The 12,838-nt window shown below is 58.3% G+C and overlaps 6 protein-coding genes across 6 annotated transcripts; all 6 read left to right on the top strand.

Annotated features, from left to right (window-relative positions):
* Positions 1–1,638: 1,638 nt before the first annotated feature.
* Positions 1,639–2,772, top strand: ISF_08573 (Acyl-CoA N-acyltransferase; the record flags this gene model as incomplete). The annotated part of the gene is made up of 1 exon (XM_018852176.1): positions 1,639–2,772. One exon carries the CDS (start codon positions 1,639–1,641, stop codon positions 2,770–2,772), a length of 1,134 nt encoding a protein of 377 aa, XP_018700640.1.
* Positions 2,773–3,600: 828 nt separating this feature from the next.
* On the top strand, positions 3,601–5,049 carry ISF_08574 (Major facilitator superfamily transporter; the record flags this gene model as incomplete). The annotated part of the gene is made up of 1 exon (XM_018852177.1): positions 3,601–5,049. One exon carries the CDS (start codon positions 3,601–3,603, stop codon positions 5,047–5,049), a length of 1,449 nt encoding a protein of 482 aa, XP_018700641.1.
* Positions 5,050–5,423: 374 nt separating this feature from the next.
* ISF_08575 (hypothetical protein) lies at positions 5,424–7,751 on the top strand (the record flags this gene model as incomplete). The annotated part of the gene is made up of 1 exon (XM_018852178.1): positions 5,424–7,751. One exon carries the CDS (start codon positions 5,424–5,426, stop codon positions 7,749–7,751), a length of 2,328 nt encoding a protein of 775 aa, XP_018700642.1.
* Positions 7,752–8,957: 1,206 nt separating this feature from the next.
* ISF_08576 (hypothetical protein) lies at positions 8,958–9,356 on the top strand (the record flags this gene model as incomplete). The annotated part of the gene is made up of 2 exons (XM_018852179.1): positions 8,958–9,024; positions 9,088–9,356. 2 exons carry the CDS (start codon positions 8,958–8,960, stop codon positions 9,354–9,356), a joined length of 336 nt encoding a protein of 111 aa, XP_018700643.1.
* A 632-nt stretch (positions 9,357–9,988) lies between these two features.
* Positions 9,989–11,227, top strand: ISF_08577 (Cyclin-like F-box; the record flags this gene model as incomplete). Its single annotated transcript, XM_018852180.1, has 2 exons — positions 9,989–10,141; positions 10,214–11,227. The coding sequence occupies 2 exons, from the start codon at positions 9,989–9,991 to the stop codon at positions 11,225–11,227; spliced, it is 1,167 nt and encodes a 388-aa protein (XP_018700644.1).
* Positions 11,228–11,794: 567 nt separating this feature from the next.
* Positions 11,795–12,647, top strand: ISF_08578 (Glutathione S-transferase, protein; the record flags this gene model as incomplete). The annotated part of the gene is made up of 2 exons (XM_018852181.1): positions 11,795–12,370; positions 12,426–12,647. The coding sequence occupies 2 exons, from the start codon at positions 11,795–11,797 to the stop codon at positions 12,645–12,647; spliced, it is 798 nt and encodes a 265-aa protein (XP_018700645.1).
* Between the last annotated feature and the right edge of the window lie 191 nt (positions 12,648–12,838).

Here is a 12,838-nt window from a genome sequence, read left to right on the forward strand (position 1 = left end):
AGCATGGTTACGGCATGGTTACGGGCCATCTAGCGGCCCATGTAACGTTTTCAAAAGCTTCTTGTCCCACGGGGTAATTATGCAACAAATTCAGAGTAATCTGTTAGTGGTTCATCAGCAATAATAAGCTGGGGCCAGCCAACGTTGGAATCCTGGGGTTCGAGATTGCCTTGTGAAACTCGCAAACGTTGCATGTCTTTCTCAACCGTGAGTACATGAAAATAATCTCCCTATTTTAAGAACAAATAAAACAAGATGAAATAGGAAATCTGCGCCCGTCTTTTTCTCAACCTTGGGGATCTGTCTGACAACTCAACCCGCCATCGCTCACCACGATGAGATCTCAAAATGCTGCCTTGTTACGTGAACGGGCCGGGCCCGCCCGTGGCTCGACAAGAGACAAACTTTGCCCGCAGAGAAAACCCATGCGCCCCGGGTTTTCCGGGTTTCCAGAAGGGGATGTTGTTACGGAGTATTCTAAAAACAGTGAGCACCGCGGCTTGAACAGAGAACGCCCAGTGCGTCGCGGCGCTTGCTCATGGTTCGTCCGTACGCGAGACGGCGCATGTGTTGGGTCCGACTACCTAGTAAGAGAACGGGGTTGACGTTCTGTAACATGCCGACCCGGCGTCATGGCTGATGCATCGCCGGCTTCTAGGACGAGAACAGACGTTCCATTTCCACGAGTGCTGGCCAGCGGCACGGCGTAGAGAATCAGTCTCGCGGTGTACGGCACGGCCGATGGCATCTCCGAGTTGGAGACCGCGGACCGGGGTAGTCTGGCATGCGCCCGCGGCAGAATCGTGGCTGGCTTGTCAATATCGCCCTTCACCTTCTTGGTTGCCCGGGTCGGCAACCCGGAGTGCCTATTTTGAGAACGGGCGCAATATATGAAGGCACCTCGACTTACTCCGTGCAAGACAACAGCATTACCCCTGAGCTTTTTAATCAGCAGAGAAACGCCAAGACGATTCTGGATCTTCTCTCAATTAATTGAATACGAGCAGTACGGAGCCGAACGGATGATTGGCGGCGTGTCCTGTGTTGGTTGGTTGGTTCTCCAGGCTCTATTTTTTTTTCCCAAATTTCAGATTTTTAAATGAGCGCGTCTGCAATCGCGATTCAGCAGAGAGCCGTGGCAGTCACTCGGCCGGGCGACTTTTTGGATCGTCCCTGCTGCGGCTTCGATCAGCGCATGGCCGTGTTAACCACCGAGCGGTGCTCGACATGCTTTCCAGGGACAACCGACACCAGAGTCTGCAATTGCACACTTCTATACGTTTGCAGAGACTTTCATTTTAGCTATTTAGCCTTGTAGTTCCGTGTGTCTGCCTTGACAGTGTTTTGAGATGTACTTGGTGTAAAGACGCAGAGTCGGAAAGCGTGTCCGCTGCAGTGGAGGAGGAAGAATGGCAGGAGCGCCTCGCTGCGGGTGCCTCAGCATTCTGCGATAAACAAATGAAACACGCATCCTCCATCTCTTCAGAATCAAAATAACTTCAGCTCATTTTTATCACTTTTCCTCGTTGAAAACTCGTCCAATTGGCGATTACACCAGCCTCGAGGTGCACACTCTGGGTAAGAGGCCGCTGCCCGTGACAAGATCAAGACATTCCTTGGTACAGAGCATCTAGAGAGATGATACCTAGAATACTGCGCAAAATATTCGGACGAAAGACGACAGAAGCCCCCGAAGGTTTAGGTGTTCCTGATGTTGCGCTTCCGGAGGGCTTCGCGCTCGTCCACGCCACGGAAAAGCTGTCTGCCTGGCGGCAAGCTTCAAGCGACCCGACCAACGACCTCTTTGCCTTCAATCCCCCCAACGTCGTAAGTCTGGTGGGCATGCCGCTGTGGCAGGAGCTACAGGAGAACCTGGACTTGGTGCAGTACCAGCGCCTGGTGATCGATGAGAGGTGGGACGAGATTGTTGGCTATGCCTACTGCGTGCCCTTCTTTTGTCCCGGGCTGGCCATGGTCTTGGACTGTGCCGCGACCGATGCTCCTCTTCGGCCGGTCGATCTGGTCCGGAGATGGGCCGTGTTCGGGCTTCCCGACGGCGGCTTGGGCACCATGCTATTCCGCGGAGTCCGGCAGGCCTTTGCGCGCTCAGGAAAGGCAGCCATGGCCAAACACGCACCTTGGACCGAGGACCAGACGCAAGAGCTTGCAACAGGGATCGCTACCTTGTCCCAGACGCCCAACGCCCTCTGCGGCATCCACGTGGCGGTCAAGCCCGGCTTCCATCACCAAGGCATCGCTGAGGTTCTTCTGGACAGCTTCAAGTCGATCGCTCGGGAGCGAGACCTTGCCACGGTTGTCTTCCCTGTTTCCCTCACGAATCGAAGCTTGTTCGACACATCGTTTCGGGAATACTTCCACTGGTCCAAGGACAACCCGTACCGGTCCAATCTGTCGTGGCTGGTCGATGATACCCCTCACCAGCGGATGGACAGGAATGGAAAGCCTGTGATGCCGTTTGACCCATGGCTGAGAACGCACCTTGAGCGAGGCGGAAATCTGGTCAAGGTTGCTTCCCACAGCATGCAGACGTCGCTGCCGGTGGATAAGTGGATGCCCTTCATGAAAAAGGCCTACAAATACTCCCAGCCCAACGATGCGGCTTACCCCTGGCAGGCTGATGGCGACGTGGATGGAAGCAAGCTGGATGGCATATCACCAGCACCAGGTCTCCCGGAGCCGCTCAAATGGAACCAGGACAAGAAGCTCCTCGAGTACAAGGACAAAGATGTATGGATTCTTCATGGGGTGTGATGATGCAATTTCGAGCATCTACACTTGACGGAACACTAATAGCGACAAACTAGAATATGAAATAGCGTCTATTTGTACAAACTCGAGCGATTTTCCTTCTTTCATTTTCAATACGAATCACCTTGAACCATGATATTAATGCCCGGCTTTCAGGGTACAGACAAGTCTCCTCTGTGCACCAAGTTGCATTTTCCACATGGTGATGCTTTGCGTATTATCTAAGCTGGATACGCAACGCAAGGGATACGTCCAAGCGAAGTCCGGTTATTGCCGAGCTCATTGCCTGCAGAACTGGAATGTGCGCGGCATCCATCAGTGCCTAGCGAGATGAGGCCCTCCCTGCAGCGACTTACACAGTGCTGCAGCACTGCCGTTCGCTGGCGGGGTGCGCAAGAGAAGCAAACCCAGATTTACCGCATTGTCCTTCCTACTTTGTCACTTCCCTCCAAGATAACTCACAAGGTGTGAAGGAATCCATCTCCATGCGCCGCATGGATACGGGGTGGTGGTGGCAGGCTCTCTTATCTAGCCGCAGAGGATGGGCAAGACGGCTCCTCGTTGCACTGCACCCACCACATGCAATATAATCATCGCTTATACACTGCTGCGGCAACCCGACCTGAGACAGTCGAGCCATGGTAGACGGCTGCCCAACAGCCTGCCAATCATGCCCCGGGCTTGGAAATTGCCGCGTCTGGGGATCATGACTCCTCCTCTTCCTCTTCACAGGGGCCCCATCACCATCCAACTAATCAATTACGCTTTCTTCCCACGGATAGGGCCACAGTTGTCATAAACTACTGATCTCGGTCATTTCCATCGGACAGCATGTCCTCAGTCAAAGGCCACGCGCCTCCTCCGACGGAGACTAGCCTTCTGCTACTCCCCGATCCTCCCACGCCCGGTCCTCCTCACGATCCCGCCAAGGGTCCCCCTCGGCCCTTCCCCACGACGCAGATCCTGCTCCTCTGCTACGCGCGCCTCATGGAGCCCGTCGCCTTCTTCTCCATCTTCCCGTACATCGCCGCCATGGTGCGCTCCCGCGCGCGCCTCCCCTCCGCCGCCTCCGTCGGCTTCTACGCCGGTCTCGTCGAGGCCGTCTTCTCCGTCGCCCAGTCCCTCGCGCTGCTGCCCTGGGGCGCCCTCGCCGACCGCCTCGGCCGCCGGCCCGCCCTCCTCGCCTGCCTCACCGGCATGGCCCTCGGCCCCGCCCTGTTCGGCCTCTCCGCAAACCTGTGGCAGATGCTGGCGTTCCGCGCGCTGACCGGCGCGTTCTCCGGGGCGAACCTGATCATCCGCACGATGATCGCGGAGCTGTCCGAGGGTGTCGGCGGCGGCAGCGGGGCGCAGGCGAGGGCATTTTCGTGGTACGCGATTGCGGGGAACTTGGGAGTTGTCTGCGGGCCGGTCATCGGCGGCGCGCTGGTCGACCCCCCCTCCGAGCTCCTCGGACGCGTCCCTTTCTTCGAGACGCACCCGTACGCGCTGCCGGGCTTCGTCGTCGGCGGCCTGGGCATGACGGCGCTCATCAGCTCCTTTCTGTTCCTCGAGGAGACGTGGGACGACCCTTCCTCCTGCCTGTCGTCCGCCTCCTCTTCCTCCTCCTCCTCCTCCGACCAGGAACGCGAGGCGATGACCACGGCGCAGCTCTTGAAGGACCGTAGGGTGCTACCCGTGCTCGGCGTCTTCACCTACGTCATGGCGCTCTCGTACGCGTTCAACTCCGTGCTCCCGGTCTACCTGTACACGCCCGTGGCCCTCGGCGGCGCCGGCTTCGCGCCCGCCTCCATCACCGCGTACATGACCACCATGGGCGCCAGCACGGCCGCCTGGATGCTGCTCGCATTCCCGCCCCTCCAGCGGCGGTTCCAGACGAGGGGGGTCCTGCGGCTCTGCGCCTACGCCTGGCCCATCTTCCTAGCCGGGTACGTGCTGATGAGCGCCGCCCTGCGCGCGGGGGACGAGGCCTTGTCCTGGGTCGCCTGGACGGCGAACCTGGCGCTCGGCTCGGGCATCTGGATGGCCTTCTCGGGCGTGCAGCTGGCGGTCAACGAGGCGAGCCCGAGTCGGAGGGTTCTGGGCAAGGTCAACTCGATGGCGGAGATTTGCGCGAGCGTGAGCAGAACCCTGGCGCCACCGCCGTCCACGTCGCTGTTTGCCGTGGGGGTCGGCGGCCAGATCCTGGGGGGCTACCTCGTCTGGGTCGTCATGATGGTGCTGGCACTCGGTCTACCCGTCGCCTTGCATTGGTTTCCAGCTGTCAAGGCCCGGCTATGAGTGCTTCGGCGAGACATCAACCAGACCCCCCACTGATCATGTACTTCGTAAGTGGCGTGCTCTAGCGGCGTGGAGTTGTACCCGGGGGGGCAGTGCCGGCAACTAACAAGGCAGTCAGTCTGTTGATTAGAGTTCCCAGCGGCAAGTTAAAGACCAAGGCAAGCAACAAGGAATTCGGCCCGAAGGCTGGTGTACAGGGTAAAGTGGGAAGTTGATCGCCAGCCACTGATGGGATGCGGGGTGTAGAGTGCGGAGTTCGGAGTGGTGACGACTTACAAAAGTAGCAGAGCAGCCGCTTGCATGGCTGGCAAGGGTTTAAATTATACAAATTCTGAAAATACACCAACTCACTTGGCAACATGGAAATTGTAACAATGACCCGTCTGGCTACTTTATTATTTTCCCTTGTCGGGATAGCGGTGGCAGCCAATTCCTCTTGCCAGGCTACCGCCTTGCATCTGCCGGACCCACCCTACGATAACTACTTTTTCTCAGACTGCCATGTTGATGCTCAGGTTGTCATCACCAGCCCTCTGCCGGACAGCAATCTCACTATTATCGGGCCGCGCCTGATAATTGCCTGGCCCGGCGGTAATAGCGGCGCCTGCGCCTTCTTTGCACCACAGAGCGGCCAGAACGGTAGTCTGGCCATCGAGCTCGTCAACTCCACCCTCGGATCTCCCCTGTCGTCGGCGCTTGCCGCGCAGAATGCCTCGTCAACCATCCCTACTACCGGCGTGGAGGGCGTCTTGTCCTTCAATGACTCTGCTTCTCTTTCGCTCGCCATCCTCGGCAGCGTCCGCACCATCCGCGATTTCGTTGAGGGCCCCAGTCTCCTCGTCCCCCTGATCCAGGATGCCGTCAAGGTCCAGCGCTTCAACGGCACCGGTGCCCAGATTTCTCGCCTGTGGCTGGACAACGTCACCACCACGACTCTCACACTGTCGCCCTGGCAGAACACCGACGGCCAGATTCACGTCGACAACAAGACCGTCTCCTTCGGCGCCGGCTTCTATCGCTTCTCCGCAACCTACAACTATCCACAGCTCAAGCAACTCACTCCAAATGAAATCCTTCGTAACGAATCGCTATCGCTTGTCAAGACGCAGTCCGAGCAGGTCGAAGCGCTATCTTTCTTCTCGTACTCTGACAAGCTTCTTGCTGGTGGGTGGCGCTTCCTTACCTACTTTGGAAGAGACAGCATGATTTTCGCACTCTTGACGCAGCCAATCTTGAAGACTGGCGCCGGCTCGGCGATGGAGGCTGCTCTCGGAGCAGCGCTCGAGCGCATCAACCAGACAGATGGGACCGTCGCCCACGAGGAGACAATTGGCGACTATGCTACATACACCAATAGGCAAAACGGAATCTTCAACTCAACCGCCGCCGGATTTACCTACCAGATGATCGACACCGACTACTACCTGCCCATTCTCATGGACAGGTATTTCCGAGCGTCTCCCGACCGTGTGAAGCCACTACTGCAGACTGCGGCCGGCGCGGTCAATGTCGCGAACAAGAACATGACCTGGGGAGACTTGGGACACAGGCTTGCCTCGAAAATCATGAACATCACCGCGGCATTTGAAAAGGAGCAGACAGCATCAAATCTGATTCACCTGCTGGATGGTGTTCCTGTAGGACAGTGGCGAGACTCAGAGCATGGTCTTGCAAACGGCCGCATTCCATTCGACGTCAACTGTGCGTTGGTGCCAGCCGCCCTGCGCGCCATTGCCAGCCTGTCGGCCATGTCCGGTGTCTTCCCCGATAGCGATGCGCGGACGTGGCAGGCAGCGGCGGGCAAGCGAGCAGACATGTGGCAAAACAGCACACTGGCCTTGTTCCGATACAGCGACTCCGTGACCAACAGCACCGCCCTGCTGGACAACTACACGAAGGACAATACCTTCTACCACGGTCCCACGCACGCTGATTCCCTGGCGCAATACTCGTCCAACGGATCCATCGTCGACTATGGGCTCGCCCTGCCCAGCGCCAACGACTCGACCCCCATCCGCATCACGCACACCGACACGGCGTTCCGCAACGTGCTCCTCTTCAACACGACAGGCGACGACGACTCCCAGCTGACCGAGTACGTCAACTCCACCGCCAACGCGATCCTGCGACCCTTTCCAGCCGGCCTCACGACCCCGTTCGGCGCCGTCGTGGCGAACCCGGCGCTGTCGGGCAACGCCACGCTCGTCGCCAACTTTACCAACTCGGCGTATCATGGCACAGTCGTCTGGGGATGGCAGCTCGCGCTCGTCGCCAAGGGCTTCGAGCTGCAGCTGGGACGATGCAGCAACACCACCAACGCCACCGGTCAGGCGAGGCGGTCGGTCGCCAAGGTGCCTGCGTTCTGTCGTGATGGATCTGTGTATGGTGCTCTGAAGGCGGCCTACAATCGCATATGGGACGTGATTGAGGAGAACCAGGGCACGCTGCAGTCCGAGGTCTGGAGCTGGACCTACGCCAGCAACACGACTGCCGGCAATTCAACTAGTTCAAGCAACTCGACCGGCAGCGGCAACTCGACAGGCAATGGTCACAATTCCACCGATCGGGACGGGTTCACATTCTCGCCGCTCGGCGTGCTGCCCCCGCCACCAGGTGTGGCAGGTGGCACGGAGAGCGATGTGAGGCAGCTCTGGAGCTTGGTCTTCCTTGCCATGAGTCGCGATTCCAAGTACAAATATTGAAGAAACAAATACTCAACAACATGAGAGTGCGGCATCTCTCGGCGACCGGTCCCAGCTGGCGCGAGAATCGTACGATCCGTTTCACGACACCCCCGCCACGCCAAGACCTTCTTGCTCCGATCCGCTGCGGCATCTCTCGGCGACCGGTCCCAGCTGGCGCGAGAATCGTACGGTCCGTTTCACGACACCCCCGCCACGCCAAGATCTCCTTGCTCCGATCCGCTGCTCCTAATTCCGTAGTAGGACCTCTCCTATCAGATGACCCGGATCCCGTAACGGTCGGGCGCCGCCGTGGTGCGGAGGAATGCGACTGAGGCAGGTCGTCTTGGCCTGGACGGCTTCGAATGTGCACACTGGACGAAAGGGATCTTTAGCGCTTCTCATCGCGTGTGAATACTTAGTACTGAATATCGACGGGAAACGTTTTCTTGCCGCTAAAGAACATGGTATCTTCCACAGTCACTAATACGCAGCCTACTATCACGACACCAGACACGAAACTGCTACAGTGAAAAGTTAAGAAGGCTTGTGAGCCAAGATTTGATCCGCTTATCGCCGCTCAATATAAACACCTGAAGACATTTCAAACGATGAACAGATGCTTCCTTGTCGCAGCTTGCGGACAGGCGGATTGCAGTTCGTGATGCTCGTCGATTACTGCATCGTCCCCGTCGGCGCGATACCTCGGCATGTCCTCTGTATTATAGTGCAACTCTCGCCTTTTACGTTTCTTGCAATTCAGTGAATGGGCAATCGAAACAGGGCACAGAGCCTCGCGGATTTTTTATTACAGAGGAGATGCCGTCCATGCAATCAATCTCCAGCCGCACAGACGCGGGCTTGGACTTGATCTCCATTTTTTGCACCGTAGACGACACGCGCCCTGAAACGGCCCATCCGTAATGAGGCAACTGCTAAAGAACTTTATTAGCGGCCGTCTTATAGTACCAGTAGTAAGTTGGTGATGAACGCTGGGGCCCCTGCTGTCGCGCGACTGTGCACGGTACGACGAGGGACGATGGCGGCTGAAGCGCAGGCTCGCTGGTGTGAGGGCATCGCGGTATAAAGATTGGGCGATGCGCTCTCGTTCTGGATCTGTTGCAACTCGGCAGACATTCATTAGAACAATACCTTTAATCAACACTCTCTTTCGATACATTCGCTTCATCAACTTATATACTTCATTAACCAACCGAAACTTCAACAATGCGCTTCTCCATCACCGCCATTTCTCTCCTCGCCGCCGTCGGTGCCGCCGCACCCGTCGAAAAGCGTGAGTAGCACCGATACCATCGCTCCCACGTCCTTGAAATATATGAACTAACTCCTTGAGCAGGCCAGCAGCAGGGCGGCAGCCTGCTCTCCGGCCTCACCAGCCTGCTCGGCAACATCGGCGGCCACACCGACCCCTCCAGCTACCCGCCCAACTCGGGCGGCTCGGGCGGCATGGTGGCGGACATGCAGGTGCTGCCGGACCACTTCAAGTACACGATGAACCCGCCGAGCGCGGAGGACCCGATCCCGGCGGCGCAGAACAGCCAGCTTCGCGAGGGGCACCGCCAGGCGCACGTGGCCATCTACAAGGGACTGGGCGGCAAGCAGTAGTTTGATGGCAAGGGAAGGTGGTCTTGTTTTCGGGGAAAGAGGGGTGTTGCTTTGGGGCAAGTGCAGATGCTAATGTAATAAGCCAGGCACCAGACGGCTTTTGGGGTGAGAAGTGACAGCATTACCAACTAGTTGCGCCATAGCTTGGACTCGCCATAGACAATATATGCATATTTCAATATGAAATGGTAATAATAGTTACTCATGAGTCATCAACTCGTTTGTAAGGCCCAAAGCATGATCACCTGTTCAATATCTGGAGGGTAGTTCTCATTAATACCATCTCGCCTAACCTTGCCGCCAACAAACGCCCGCCAACAAACACCCCCGGTATCGCAGCAACTCATTGCCCCAAACATGTATAGAGATGTCATATGACGTCCTAGTAGGGGCTATGGTGAGGCTATCAAAACTACAAGCTTCGCCGGCGGAACGCGGAGATGACACTAAAGACGTAGGGCGTGTCTAAGCCACGAAATGCTGATGTATTTAAAGTCCCCTTTGGTCGCCGATCTGGGATAATCTAGAAAGTTTTCCCTTGCCAGTTTCTCGTCGCGTCTCTCGTATTAAGAGATAGCCACCTTCCCGGCAATAGGTTACTACTTTTCGCAACTACGACTGTGTCATCTACAATGGCAGCAAGGAAACCCCAGGACTCGCTCCGTTCGCGCGTCAGAGACTTACTAGGTGGAAGAGTACGACGAGACGCATCGAATGAGACCATCCAAGGTGAGAAGGCGGCGACTGAGAAGAATGGCCTGGCAGAGCCGCCATCGTACGACGAGGTACGTGAAGCCAGCAAGACGCAGCCTTGTTTATCGCTCCGTCGTGAACTATCCTGACTCTTCGCGCTCAAGATTGCTTCGGACGATCGAAAACTAGACCCCATCGTTCGAAATACACACCACAACCACCTTCGCAGCCCTCTCGTGCGGCTACCCGATGCCCTCCTCGTCCGCCTCATGTCCGCCCTCGACCTCGACACCCTCCTGACCCTCCGCCACACCTCCCGGGACTTTATGCGTCTCTTCTCCACCGAACCCGTCTTCGCGAAGCACCACCTAGACGCCTTCCCCGAGCAGGGGCGGTGGACCTATACCGCTCTCGTCTGGGCACCACCGAGCGACGCCTTCCCGCGCCAAGCCGCCCACCGTCCCGGTTCGTGGTGCTCCGCGTGCTTGGAGAGGCACCCGGAGACGCCTTCGCTGTACTGCTCGCTGTGCAAGACCTCCTTGGAGGGTGCGTGCTTCTCCGAGTTTGCGAGGCACGAGAGTTTTACTGATGCGGACCGCATCTGCCTCGGGCACCAGCTGGCCCTGCGGGTGTGCGAGCACACGGCGCTGCACTACCAGCAGGTGCGGCACATGGGCACGCGCGGCGGCGCGATGGATCACGCCTGCCGCCCGCCGCGCAGCGTGGAAGGTCGCAGGTGCACGGCAGCGCGGTGCCGCGACGGCAAGACGGGCATCCAATGCTACAAGAGAGAAGGCTCGGGCGGCACCATGCAGCTGGAGGTCGGGTCCTCGGTGCACATCAAATTCAAGCGCCTGCCGTCGGGGAGGATGTGCCCGGCCAGCATACGTGGGGAGCTCGCGGCCGCGCGTGGGATGGGCCGCGGCGTCGGGCGCCAGTGGATGGCCGGCGGCCGGTGCTTCCCCTGGGTGGATCCGATGCGGGCGTTTGACCCGAACGTCTGCGACTGCGTGGAGTGGGTGCCCGCCGGCGCCGCGTCCGGCTCGCACGCGCGATGGCAGGCGGCGTGCGCGGCGCGACTCGGCTGTCGGGGACGACTACACGAGCGCGGCCGGCCGCTGCGCGTCGAGGCGGCACGGCTTCGACGCGGTGCGCGAGGGTGTCGAGGTCAGCGTTGACTTTGTCCGGTGTCCGGTGTACGATGACATGCTGGTGCTACGGCAGACGGTAAGCTGCCGCGTCGATCCGGAGGTGGCGTCCGGGCCGGGCTGGGGCCATCTGGCAGCCCTGGCTGCGCACCGTCCGGGGCGGGAAGGCGATTCGGAGCGGTGCGGTGACGTGTGATGGGGAGGAGTGCGCCCTGTGAAGGCTGGCAATGGATAGCACGCGATAGGATGGCGGGTTCCATGGGCAGAGTGCTCAAGCGACGTCCATTGGGATGTAGTAGGTAGACCAGTCGTTGCTTCTTGATCCACTCACTTTTTTTTTTTAAAAAAAAAAGCAGATGGAAAAAAGCTCAGAGAAAGCCTGAATGTCGAGTAGCTCTTCGCCCTAACGTCAATAAATCAGTAGCTGGCGAGTTAGCTGGCTTCAGCTCACGGATCCGGAACCCCTCCCCCGCACTTGGTGAAGTGGCGCCGTATCCTGTTCCGGCAACTCGCCGATGTCAAACAAGCTCGCAGCTCTCCTTCACAAAACAGCCCACACTCACCACCTGCACCACGCCCATCATCATTCCGTGAACCATGTCTGAACCCGATTCCAAGCGTCTCAAGACTACCGGCGACGAGCCCGAGTACGAGCTGGTCTACTGGCCCGGCATCCCCGGCCGCGGCGAGTTCGTGCGGCTGCTGTTCGAGGAGGCCGGCGTCGCCTACGCCGACCCCGCGCGCACCTCGCCCGACAAGGCCGTGGCCCAGGTCCTCGCCGCCACCGATGCCGGCGCCAACCCGCCCGTGCTCGCGGTGCCGGTCCTCAAGCACGGCGCCGTCACGCTCAGCCAGACGCCCAGCATCCTGCTGTACCTGGCGACGCGGCTCGGGCTGGCGCCGGCGGCGACGGAGACGGCGTTTTACCACCTGAACCAGGCGTGCCTGACCATCCTGGACGGCTTCTGCACCGAGGTCCATGAGACGCACCACCCGGTCGCCACGTCTCTGCACTACGAGGAACAGAAGCCCGAGGCGAAGAAGCGTGCAAAGGCGTTCATAGAGGAGCGTGCGCCCAAGTTCCTAGCCTACGTGCAGCGCCTTGTCGACTCCGGCGATGGCCCTTGGCTGCACGGTGACAGCCTGACATACGTCGACCTCGTTCTCTTCCAGGTAAGTGTACCAAAGCTCGCGAGTAGAGTTTCGTGCTGACGTAGAGGAATAAAAGTGCATCGATGGCACGTCGTACGCGTTTCCAAAGACCATGGCGCAGCTCAAGGCGTCGGGCAAGTATGACGGCGTCTTCAAGCATTACGAGGCCGTCAAGGAGCGGCCGAATATCAAGGCCTACCTGGCCAGCGAGCGACGCGCCAAGTACGGCGACGGCATCTGGCGACACTATCCGGAGCTCGAGGATACGATTGAGGTGGAGGTGACGGTGAACGAATAGCAACGATGAATCTGTCAGGACGAATTGGCGGTTTTCATCCTGTCTCATCGCTACTCTGGTCCTAACGTAGCCACCATCATAATCATACGATGGGGATGATAAAATTCATGGTAAACATAAGAAAATGGCGAGAAGGGTATAATAAGGAAAAGAAAATTATGTAAAGGAGTATTAAAAGGAGAGTGACGAGA

The sequence above is a fragment of the Cordyceps fumosorosea genome, assembly GCF_001636725.1.
Source record: "Cordyceps fumosorosea ARSEF 2679 chromosome Unknown scaffold_32, whole genome shotgun sequence".
NCBI lineage: Eukaryota > Fungi > Ascomycota > Sordariomycetes > Hypocreales > Cordycipitaceae > Cordyceps > Cordyceps fumosorosea.